Genomic DNA, 13,047 nt, shown 5'->3' with positions numbered 1-13,047 from the left:
ATATTCCTTAAAAACCCGCTCACATTTTACCATCGTTTATGCAATATTATGAGGACCATCTCTTTCCATTGAGAAAGGTAACCTTCCAACAAGGAGAATCCTCAGAGTTTGGAAGGGAACTAACTATATATTCTCAACTAAGTTTAACAAACATTTTCTGTTTGTTTTAATGTGTTGGTGATGATGTTGAATTTCTATTTATATATTAATTTATTAACTGGTAATTAATATCATTAATGTGCCCACGAAAACTCACAATAACTGCAATGTGAAATACAAATCTAATACAATTTTGGTTAAAAAATGAAGTGCCCAAAATTTCAAATTATTCTTTAACATCGTAAAAAACAGTTTTCAAAAACAAGCTAGAAGAGTAGCATAGCCGAACTACGAAAAAAATGTTTTGTTAAAAACATTTTTCTCACCCATCACCCATAAAAACGATGTGTTTATAAAAATGAATGAGCGTTTTAGATGTTTGTTTTCATAACAGAAATAAAATATAAATATTTTTACGGTATTTGTTTTCTAGGTACTCTTTTTCGGCTTGGTCTCTTGCGGGCGCCTGGACACCCAGTACCTCCCCCACAACCAGGGCGGGGGTGGGGGAAGGCACTATACCATTGGGCAGTTATACTAGTTATTACCAGAAAGAAGCAGTTACAAATGCGTCCATCGTGTACCTCATTAGCGTCTCTCTTTATAAAATCAATTATTGTATAGTCAGTTTAAATCTAAAACAAAAGATAATTATTATTTTAGCTAATTCACAAAAAAGGATATCCTCCTTCCCAACAGTGAGTTTTACGTATTGCGCTTAAACTTTATTCACCTCCGACTAATAAAATTATGAAATTATTTATTTATAAAGAACTGATTCAGTTTATGTAGATTACCACTAATAAGAGCACATGCGAATTCTGGTTGCCAACGCCATCTAAAAAAATTTTTATAATATGAATTATTTTGTGTTCTTGGCTTACGAATATTTGACCATTTACACCTGTTCTGTCTTATCGTATGTTGATCTTAAAAAATATATTGATTTTATTCAATATCTCGCGTTTGTTAAAGCTATGAAACCACAAACGGAATTCAAGCGCAGGAGGCCGACTTCTGGAAGGGAGACGCGCAGATTTTGCAGGGTCCTACTACTACCCTGGCCCTGACGGACACCATTACGGCAGAAAACGGTTTCCACGCGTAAGGAGACCACCTCCACACTCCGCCCACTCCAAATACCTTTAATATTTAAAAATCTGTTTCTGAAAAAATAATAAAATACACAGATTTAGGAAATGAAATTAAAAAAAAATGGCATTCTCAGACTATAAATATATTTGTTATTTCGTCTACTGGCATTATACCTAGCTCTCTCATTAAAAATTTAGGCGTATTAGATCTATGAAAAAATGTATATAAAAAGATGTAAAAGTTGGTCATTTTGAATATATGTAGGATAACGAAAGATTTTTTAAATATTTATGTTAGGGATCAGTAGGATTTATAGGCCTTGTTAGGAGTTCTACCGAGCCGAACCCTCTGATATGAAAATATCTGGAGTGATATCTGGTGAGTTGACGTATTGTTTTTGTACTATTTTGTATTTATTTTGCTTATATAATGCACTTGCATAATGTTGATTGACTAGATGATCATTTGTGGAAAAGTGTGTGGAAGGGTTTAGTTTTTCCTATGGGGAAGATTTAACCCGTACAAATAATCGGAAATTAATTTATTATATAACACAAATACTCAAATGAAAAGTAAAACTATGTTATTATGTTACTACCCTTGGAACCAATTATTTTATTTATGGCCTGAAAGTTGCACCTTGATTGCCATAAAACCTAAAATACATAATGTGTATGTGGGCATATTATAAAAAAATAAAATAACGTAAACTCTTTGTTGGGGTATGGAGATATGATCCATTAACTCATACATTCCATAAAAATAACAAAATAACAACGAAAAACCCTTTAGCCATTTGAAATTTATCAAAATTTTAGTAGATACATCAATTAATGGGTGGAAAAATCTTCGAGTGGTCGCTCAGCAGATAAGCCAACCCTTGACCCAACCCTAATTTTCCAATACCCAACCCTAATCGATAATATTGATATTGTTTTATGTTTAAGGTGAAAAAAAATCACTGGAGATCAAATGTTATCAAATTTTTTTACTCCATAAAAACCCATGTGGTTCGCTACGTTTGGCGACTTAGCAGAGGTGCCCGGGTTCATGGTGGGAAGGGTGCTCTAGGTCTTAGCGGCGGATGGTCTAGGTCTGCTTACCAGCTGCGTAACAAGCCGGATCGGGAGAGGCCTGTTAAGATTGCCTTGTACAGCAGCGGGAGAGATTCAAATGTATGTTACTCCTGGATGTACCGACCCCCAGATTCCTAACCGCACCTCATATTTTTTTCTTCCCAGAACATCCTCTCCTTTTTTTCTATAAAAATACCGTAAACACAGCATTCCTAAAAATGAAATAGGCCATAAGAGAAATTTCCTTGAGACCTCCTGCGTGGAGCTGGAAAAATAAAAAAATATAAAAAACTAGGAATCTCCGCAGTTTCCCATGTACATCCCGATGCACTCTTAAAGATGTTTGCAGTTCTCGTAGGTAAACAGCATGTGAGATATGATCATTATTGACATTGTGGTATCTATGAATTATTCTGGTGCTGACAGTTGTACAAATTCTACACTTAAAAGGTAATAGTTTTTCAATTTGCCATTATTTATTTGTGCCTAAATCACCCCGTTACCCATGATTGATTATGAATATAAAGCAAAACGATATAAAACTAACGTTAAAAACGACATTAATATCCTAACAAATTTTCTGAGAGGCTGGCTATGTATTATAATAACAGTAGAAGATAAAAATATAAATAAAAAAAGTAACATTTGTAAAAATAGTTACCAACCAAAGTTCAAAAGATATGAGTTAAAACGTTCTTACTAAGCTTAAGGCGCACAAACATGATTAGAATTAACAATTATACGAAACATATCCACGTATCAATTAGTCCATTGCTGGCAAGAGGCAATTTTATCGATAGATTACGGCAACTTCAAAATATTTGCAGTGCACTTTGTTCAATCAAATATCACTGGTCTTGTAGATCTTATAGTTAATAACGTCCTTCTTAAAAACATTTTAAAGCTCGATCATCGTACCTTTTCGCTCTTGTAAAATAGATTAAATAACGAGAAAAAAAACACAAATTGATATATTAATTAAAAAATTCCAAGAACTTGATCACCTTGTTCTGTCCTTTGGGCAAGTGAGGTATTATTGAAGATCATCTGAATTATTAAGATCATCTCTGTTTCCACGGAGAAAGGTAACCTCCCAACACGAGAATTCTCACAGAATGGAAGGGGACCAACTATATATATTCTTCACTTGTACTACAGTTGTATCATACTCTTCTTGGTGTTCATTGAAAGATCAGCTTACTTAACATCATAATGAAAATTGTAAGTTCATCAATACCTTATAATGTCACATGTTGAAATATTTTCTTATCTTTATATCATCAATCAATAAATTTTAACTACTTCTGCCTATATCGAAAACCAATATTTTTCGGAAGTCGTTTTACTGAGTTGAAAACGTAATTTTACAATTTTTGATAAAAAATTACTTCGGTTCAGCGACTAAGTCAAACGTCGAGTGCAAAATGTTCTAGTTGTTGACTGTAACGATGTTACAGTTGAAAAAATTGCTAGATATGTTGATAAAAACTGTAAACAATTCTCGAAGATAAAAAAAAATCATTGTTTTCAGGTACTCGTAGCACTTTTGTTCGGCATGGCCTCCTGTGGACGCCTGGACACCCAGTATCTACCTCCTAACCAGGGCGGAGGCGGAGGTGGGCACGGTGGACAAGGCGGATACCAGGGCAGCCATCAGGGAAGCAACTTCCGCACAGCTGAAAACGATGTCCCTATTCTGAAGTTCGCTAACGAGAACAATGGTGATGGCAGCTACAACTACAAGTAAGTTATTTTATCTTTTCTAAACGGAAAGCGTGTTCATTTTTGCCTATTTTCACTGGCGGATAATCGCTACCTATATTTACACAGTATATTTAAAAACATCAAATACAGTTGAATTTTTATATTTTCTCACCATTATCTACTAGAATTGATACACCATTATAATGTGTAAACACCGAATGGGTCTAGTGCATTAGTATGTTACATAATAAAGCGACTTTAAGGTTTATAATACTAAGACTTACTAGCAACGAATCGTATCCTAAATAAAAGTTGATTAGTTTTATGAGATGTGCGTTAAAGTATGATAAGCGTATTAAACATGCCTCAATGCTATCCCTAGAGTTTTTTTATTTCACATACCGGTATCAATGAAATGCGTTTGTTACAGCTACGAGACAGGAAATGGAATTCAAGCGCAAGAGGCTGGTTTCCTAAAGGGAGACGCGCAGACCGTGCAGGGCTCCTACTCGTACACTGGCCCTGATGGACACCAGTACACCGTCACCTACACGGCTGATGAGAACGGCTTCCACGCGCAGGGTGACCACCTCCCCACCCCTCCCCCCATCCCAGAAGCCATCCTCAAGTCCATCGAGCTCAACCAGAGGGAGGAGGCCAGCAACCACGGATCTTACGACCAGGGATCATACAACCAGGGCTCCAACCAAGGATCATACAACCAGGGATCAAACCAGAAGTCTTACAACCAAGGATCTAACCAGGGATCTGGCTTCAGACAAAACCAGCAATCTTTCAGCGCCCAATCTGGATACAAATACTAGATTGTATTAATCTTACCTCTCCACCGCTAACAGCTTTTTTACTGGTTAAATGGCCCTTAGATTAAAAAACATAAAACACCATGAAAATGACGGACTTAACTGAGAACTTTATTAATTTTTAGATTAATTGATTGTATGTTAAAAGAATAAATTTGACATCGCGTTGTAATACACGTATATTACGATAAGGTTCTGTCTATTTCAAATGCCATGTTAATTTAATAAAATTATTTATTTATGTACTTAAACAAACAGTTTTTATTTTAAAACAATACCCTGACCACCCATATTTTTTTGATGATACAACTATACATTATTTTACTAATGCGATCCTTTTAAATGAAAATAATGAGTTTTTTTTAATTTTGAGATTTCGATCACGCCCGTCACGGATGACAAAAACAAATGTGATTATTAGCGTTCCTGCATTTATTTAGCGACTTTCTACTTATGTTTCATAAATTAAACCCACTAATTTCGGGTGTTGGTGCAGTAATATGAAATGCGTAACTTTATTTAGATTAATTGATAGAGTAAAGATACTTTACTGAGACAGCCCGCGCGGTTTTACTCCTCTAGAGTGGCTATCCTTTTCAAAAGCGGTGCTATATTTTTTTGTTCGATTAGTATGAATATAACGTGTCTTGTATTTTTTTAACATCATTGTGTAGATGTATATTCCTTTGGCAATTTTTTTTATGAATTTTTTTAGATTCACAAATCCTGCGATACTTTTATTATAGTTTTAAGAACGCACTTTACCCTAAGCTAGATCGCCGCGCTGACGCGTAATAATTGTTGAAATCAGTCTGATGCATTTTTGATATTTCACCGATTTATAGTGCAAGGTGGTTACGTTGATCTTTTGTTGCTGACATTAGAAGGTCATAAAATAAATAGACTAATTTTTAGAAAAATTTCAATTGTTGACATTTTACACACAGCGACATATTGTTTTGATTCTCAGAAGTTTTTAGTTAGGTCGGTTAAGTCAGCACGTGTGTACAGAAAATAAGGTGTGGAGTAATCAAAGATTATTTCTTTGATTCATGAACGGTTTGTATTCCGCTTACGCAACAACAACCCTGACCTCTAATTATTAACTCTTAAGAAACTTTCTGCTAACAACAACTCCTTGCCAATCATATTAAGATACTAATATGATTTGCAGCCTGACATTACAGACGTCCACCAAACGTTTTGTTGGTAATTCAATACACGCATAATTTAAATAATTACAGAAAATGTATTTGTCAACGAAAAAAAAAAAAAAAATTATTGCCTAAAAATAAAAATGCTATGCATAAAAAAACTTGTGTCTTAAATATTACTTTATTATCAAAACTATCTGTCGTGTACCCGGCGTTGCACGGGGTTGTGAATGATTTAGAGTAAAGTTTTGAGGTTTTGAATTCTTTGACAAACAATAAATTTTCTCTACTTCTTACGAATATAATATACATGTATTATATATATAAACCTTCTGGAAGAAATTTTTTAAGTGATTGTTAAAACTTTACCGAAATCCGTAGCGTAGCTTAGAAGAACTAAGCGCACAAACAGACAGACGCAGATAGCGATTTTATTTTATACTATTTGGAAATAAAATCAACATTTAAAAGTAACTCAATTAAATGTAATTTAAATGCCAAATGTATATAAATATATATATATAAATAAGGACATCTTCAGGGACTCCAAAAAGTGACGTAAATATTCTAGAAATATATCTGCTAACATAAGAAATTTAATGTATCGATAGATATAATTCTAGTTCCAGGAAGTCTAAAGTGAAATAGTGGTTTCAATAATTAGTATAGGTAGTTCTATTATTAAATTATTTTTAGGCAGAAGCATTACAAACTGAGTAAAAACCAACCTTGGGAATATGAATCACTACGAGCACTGCGCTTATTCAGATTTTTTAAATTTTTTAAAATTATAATGAATGAATTGGGATGATTCAAATAAATTATGCGAGGCACATTAATCTTGGAAAATATATGTTTTATATAAATGAATTGAAAAATATAAAATTGAATATAGGATATAAGATATAACATAATAATTTAACTTAAAGCTTGTATTACGGTGGCTTGAGGGAAATTCTCCATCCATGGAGTAGGGGGGGGCTCCGTCACTGGGCGACAGCCTGGAAGAGAGTGTTTTACGATTTTCGGTAGCACTGGCTCATCCCGACTACTCTGCAAACATCTGTTTTATACTTAGCTTCCTATGGCAATCTCCGAGCTGTATTTATACTACTCCTCTCTATCCATTTTATCTTCTACATCTTACACTAATCATTAAGGTTATGTCAAACCCAACAGGACATTATAATTCTTATGCTTTTTGTTTGACAAAAAAACAATAATTACATTTTAAGGAAGTATCCATGTATGTGATATACATAGGTACACAATACATTTAAGTAACGTGAAATTCAACGAAATAAAAAGGAGAACACGCATTTTTCCCAATTCACGAGCATATTAACATTCGTCATCAGTTTACGAAATAATTATTTTAAAATGCATATCGTTTTTTATCGCATTAAAATTTTACTACTCATTTACTCGTTGATTGCTTATCGAATAAAAACTTTAATAGACATTTTAAAGAAATGCGATTCAACCACATTAAGTTAAATCTTAGTTAGTTATCCTGCAATAACCGTTTGCAAGAGATGACTTGATGATAAACACAGACTGCAAAACGTAGGCTGTATACTTATTGCTCAATTATAAACCAATCGTCTCTCTTACTTGCTGATTATATTCAATTGGAATAAAATTGTTGAACCACTTTTCTATTTCCAGGTGAACATCATGGATTAATTGGCTTCATTATAATTTTATTTGATAAATTCTTGAAGAACTCGATCACCTTGTCAGTCCTCCGTGCAAGTGAAATATTTAAGAAGCGCATTTTAATTCGTATTAAGATCATCTCTGTTTCCATTGAGAAAGGTAACCTCCCGGCGCGGGATATCTCACAGTATGGAAGGGGACCAACTATATATTCTCTACTCGATCTGTAATGAATATCACATTATTTCCGCTGTTCGTTGCAAGATCAACTATATCTCAAAATGAAAATTGTAAGTTCATAATACAAAAAAGGTCGAAAAAATTAATAAAGGTGTTTTAATCTATAAAAGTCATATTTCATGTAATCTAACTGCTTTCAAAATTTGTTTTGAATACTATAAAAATGTTGTTAAAATTGTGCTATTGCTGTTCAGGTACTTGTGGCACTTTTGTTCGGCATGGTCTCCTGCGGGCGCCTGGACAGTCAGTACCTCCCCCCCAACCAGGGCGGTGGTCAGGGCAGATACCAGGGCAGCCATCAGGGGAACAACTTCCGCACAGCCGAAAATGATGTCCCCATTCTAAAGTTCACTACTGAGAATAACGGTGATGGCAGCTATAACTTCAAGTAAGTATATTAGTTTTATTTATAGACATTTTGATAATGCCTTCAGAGGGCGAAATAGCTGTAGCACTTTTTTAAAGCCAGTACAAGCACAATATGTAATATTTTTCGGCTATAATTAGAAATACATTGTAAATGCTTCAAATACTTGTCACTGGTAATAAACATACATTATTTTATAAAGCGACTGCCACAATATACGCACTACTCGTGAACCATATAAATGGGGTCTTGAAGAATGATGTAAAACGTAAAACCTTCTGTAATTCCACCTCGATGCTTAAACATGTGAGTCATTCCGGAAAATTGACAATAGAATCGAATAAATAATATATTGGCTATTTTTAAACGAGAATCTTGCGTTCATAAGTAAAAATGAAGCCAGTAAAAATATGCGTTAGAAGAATGAAGATAACATTGGTAGTTCTTTGTTGTAGATTGATACAATTAAATATGAATCAGGGTCGAAGCATACCCAGGCAAGGCTAAAATAATGGGTAAAATTCCCAGATGCAACCTTTTATGTATATTTGATCATAAATGTACCTTTTTCTGTTTCAAATTTTCGATTAAGAGTTGTTAAATTGTGATTGCAAATAATATTAACGAATCGGTAATAACTACAATATTAATATATATTTTGTTTATTACACTCTTGAAATGAAATAAATACATACATGACCGAAGACATCTGTCGAACAATTCAAAATTTTACTTCCCTATGTGGTATGATTTCGTGGTGAATATTCAGGGTAAAAAACACGTGCTCTAGCGTTTCCCTTTAAGTGTGTTTCAATAAATACATTAAGTATCGAATTTCAAAAAAAAAAAATTGTTATAGCTACGAGACAGGAAATGGAATTCAAGCGCAAGAGGCTGGTTTCCTAAAGGGAGACGCGCAGACCGTGCAGGGCTTTTACTCGTACACTGGCCCTGATGGACACCAGTACACCGTCACCTACACGGCTGATGAGAACGGCTTCCACGCACAGGGGGACCACCTCCCAACCCCTCCCCCCATCCCAGAAGCCATCCTCAAGTCCATCGAGCTCAACCAGAGGGAGGAGGCCAGCAACCACGGATCTTACGACCAGGGATCATACAACCAGGGCTCCAACCAAGGATCGTACAACCAGGGATCAAACCAGAAGTCTTACAACCAAGGATCTAACCAGGGATCTGGCTTCAGACAGAACCAGCAATCTTTCAGCGCCCAATCTGGATACAAATACTAGACGATCTAGACTCTAGACCATTGACTAACATCAATGCTCTAGGCACAATAATTGGACTAGGATACATCTTTGCCTACCTTTTTTTATAATGCCATGTTTATTTAAATACATTATTTATATGTTAAAACAGATCTATTATTTTCTTATCATCTAACTGTGTAATCAATGTTATATATAATAGAAATGTTTAAAATATGAATATAAAAATATTTTGAGAATCTCAGAATCTCCACACGTCCCACTAAGGGCGCTCGATCGAACCTTTAATACCTTCCCGAAGAAAGCTTGCAAGGTTAGTTCTTCTTCTATATTTCTGCGAAAAATTAATTAAGAAAATGGCCACCACAAGAGGCATAACACTCAAAGGATAAGCAGCGACTGAAGTGCAGACGATACCCGATAATGCTATGTTTGCTTAACTTAAGACTTAGCAGACTGAATAATTTTTATTTATCTTTTTTCTTAACACAAAGTAGTTAGTTAGCTGAAGAGTTGAATGAAATAAAGTCGATTACTACCCGGCTTCGCTAGAGATTTCAACGGTATTTTGTTTTTCATTCAACGACTTTGAAAAATGTGAAACATACAAGGTCGCTTATCCATCGACTAATTTTTAAGTTCAGAGGACACTTCATAGCTGAAGGTGGAAACTTTCATTCAAAATTTCATTCCGCTAGATCGCGAGAGTTTTTTTTTTCAGATTAATCGAAACCTTAAATAGAATCAGTCTTGTTTACCAATGTTTTTGTACTTAGTTCTTTTGTTTTAATTTTGTTGTTTTTTTTCATGGATACTCTGTTTGTTGAAACGTTTTTCCATTTTCTCCAACTTTCCTATGAAAACGGCTTTCGGCTCAGCATTGCCAGAATTCCAACGCTGGCTTACTACCAACCGACTTGAAACCTTAATATCAAACGTTCATTAATTGTTTCACCTAAATAAGGTGCACATTAAGAGAATTACATAAAATTAGAGAAGCTTATTAGCACTACACAAAAATTTTATATGATCAGAAAAAAAACAACTTTATATGGGGAAAACCCTGAGTGCTAACTGAGCACTCTTTTGCACAAGGAAGCCTGGGCGTTTTTGCGACTTTTCTTTCAGAGAGAATATGCGTTTGACGAAATTAAAACCTTCTTGGTGTATCTCAATTATAAAATAGAAAATCCTTCTGCGGAAGCAGCAAATATCTCGAGCGCGGCGCCTCTAAGTCCAGAGTGATGAAAGTGGCTAAGATTTTTTAGTCTGGTATTGCTTGGTCAACGCAACTATATTCATAATATCAACGGATATTCAATCAAAAACTACCAGAAATCGAAAAATGAAATTAACCCAAAATCATTGTCTCCGTATTAGGAGATTCAAAGGAACAGTAAGATAATAATTTTAAAATATTATGTTGAAAAAACATTTATATGTGGAATTGTTTTAGGATTTTTGTTCTGATTTACTAACGGCTTCACTTAAATCAAGAAAATTTTATGGAAAATTGAGTTGACCTTCCGTCATGGTGTTGACATTCTGTAATGAAACTGGCAATCACGATGGGTAAGGGGCATCTGAGCGCTGGTCGGGCGAGGCAGTGAGACCGCCTGAGTATGTAAACATGCCGGAAAATCATACATTTCGTTTGCGTACTAACTGCCCTAGTTGAAATTTTATATTGTGAATTAACATAAATTTGGCCAGTCACTGCTTGCCTGTGCTAGAAATGCCTTATCTATCGGTTCCTATTGCTACGACGATAAATCATTACACGATACCAGCGTCGTAAAATGTTTGTAGCCGGCCATGGTTATTAGTGGTATAACATGAAACGTTAATTTAAGGTTTATCTTAAATGTATTTAACTGTTTGTTTAATAGGTAAAAATGTGTATAGATATTGTATTAAAATTTAAAAAATCGACCCAATCAAATATATGATGTAAATGGTAGGTTTTCGTGTATGTATATTTTGGTAGTGGAAATTAACCCACTTACAGTCATTAGTAGATAGACTTTTTTGTCGATAGCAATGCATTTTTTCAACTTTTGGTGGCACGCGCATCCACAAGAATTTCTCTGAAATTGGCTACTAGCCGATACAAGAGATGGCAGGAAAATTGAAAATAGATGTGTTTTAGCAAACATAAATTGTTTTTACTACGGGCTGATATTTTTTCAAACTAACCATTGCATTTATTTAGCTGTTTGTTACGTAGTCGTAAAAACACAAACTTAGCTACAACCTACCAATCAGTATATTGGTAGGTTGTAGCTAAGTTTGTATTTGTGCAATGTGGGATGTGCTGGGAATGTTTTATATTAGATTAAAACTGTAAGATGTGATGCAAGTCATGAGAATGTACTATGTGTCAGTGCGTTCATGCATTACGCAATATCAGGGTTGGTGAGAATGTCATAATATATTATATCTCTTCCTCTACATTGGTTTTTTCCACTTATCCTATTTGGGTCAGGGACCTATCTCTTCGACAAGGTAATTCCTGGCATATCTGTCTTATTCATGCTCCTGAAACTGAGATATTGTGGTTCAAAGTTTCAATTTCGATTCTAGGGACGGACGGGTTGTTTCACAGAATTTTAACATTTTATCAGATTTCAAATCAAAAATTCTATTTATTTTAAAATTATATTTAGTTCAAGTATAATAGAACATAGATCAAAGTTTAAATGGAACATTGTTGTTCATTCATTTATTTTTTTAATGCCCAGGGGGTTTTTACATGTACGTAGTACAAATTTAAGATAAATAAATAATGGAACCTTGTTGTCTTAAAATAAACATGACATATATATTAAATATAACATATTTGCATAATTATCTGTGCACTTAGAGGGAAGTTGAACATATTTTATATAGCGTTTTAAAGCAAAAAATTTTTTAGAAATTTGCCGTTAGTATTTTATGCGGAAGATGATCTTTTATCATTCTGAATACATGTCCAAGCTTTTTTACAGGAGAGATGGTAAGTATAATTACTTCTCGGGTCTTTTCGGATTTCTTCTCTATACCATGAGTAAAATCGCAACCTCGTAATTCTAACAAAAACTATTTGAACTACTTGAAAACTGTCCGCAAACAAGTTTACCTTCGCCGTAAATTATTATATTTTAACTACTTTGACAGCTATTTATACTTCTATTGTTCCGTCACGCCGATTTGCTTTTGACAGGCCGTGTGCTGACCAATAGTATGGTCAGATTTTGAACTGTATAGTTTGAAATCACACACGTCAACTATAATCACGGAGTGCCGTGAGCCGTACAATCGCATCGAAACGTTCGTCTTGTCAAAACCAATGTGTGCACTATCGCCGGTTATTTATCGAAATAATCTCTTAAACGTATTTTATCGCAACTATCGCAATCCAATTCAACATAACGCGTTCTACCGTACAACGATCACCGTTCCAGTGCTGACAGATGATTTTCGAGATGCAGATTTCGTTCGCCACCCGGTAAGCTGACTGTGAATTAACCTTACAAATTGTGTTATCGCATTCTCCTGTCATAAGCCATAGGCGTTATCCATGCTTTATCTGTGTGGAATAGCCCTTTAAAATACGGCTAT

General features: G+C 34.6%; 1 protein-coding gene across 1 annotated transcript in view; it reads left to right on the top strand.

The window, feature by feature from the left end:
* Positions 1 to 13,047, top strand: part of LOC149409341 (uncharacterized) — a 71,993-nt gene that overhangs the window by 44,907 nt on the left and 14,039 nt on the right. The window contains exons 14-19 of the mRNA XM_089649778.1: positions 1,075 to 1,203; positions 2,231 to 2,369; positions 3,802 to 4,013; positions 4,405 to 4,792; positions 8,043 to 8,236; positions 9,075 to 9,431. Of these exons, the coding sequence (XP_089505904.1) occupies positions 1,075 to 1,203; positions 2,231 to 2,369; positions 3,802 to 4,013; positions 4,405 to 4,792; positions 8,043 to 8,236; positions 9,075 to 9,431 (1,419 nt within the window). The remainder of the gene's footprint in view (positions 1 to 1,074; positions 1,204 to 2,230; positions 2,370 to 3,801; positions 4,014 to 4,404; positions 4,793 to 8,042; positions 8,237 to 9,074; positions 9,432 to 13,047) is intronic.

This window comes from Hesperophylax consimilis, chromosome 31, assembly GCF_061612785.1.
Source record: "Hesperophylax consimilis isolate HC1 chromosome 31, BYU_Hcon_1.0, whole genome shotgun sequence".
NCBI lineage: Eukaryota > Metazoa > Arthropoda > Insecta > Trichoptera > Limnephilidae > Hesperophylax > Hesperophylax consimilis.
The sequence above is the reverse complement of the archived record's forward strand: the minus strand, read 5'-3'. Positions and strand labels throughout refer to the sequence as shown.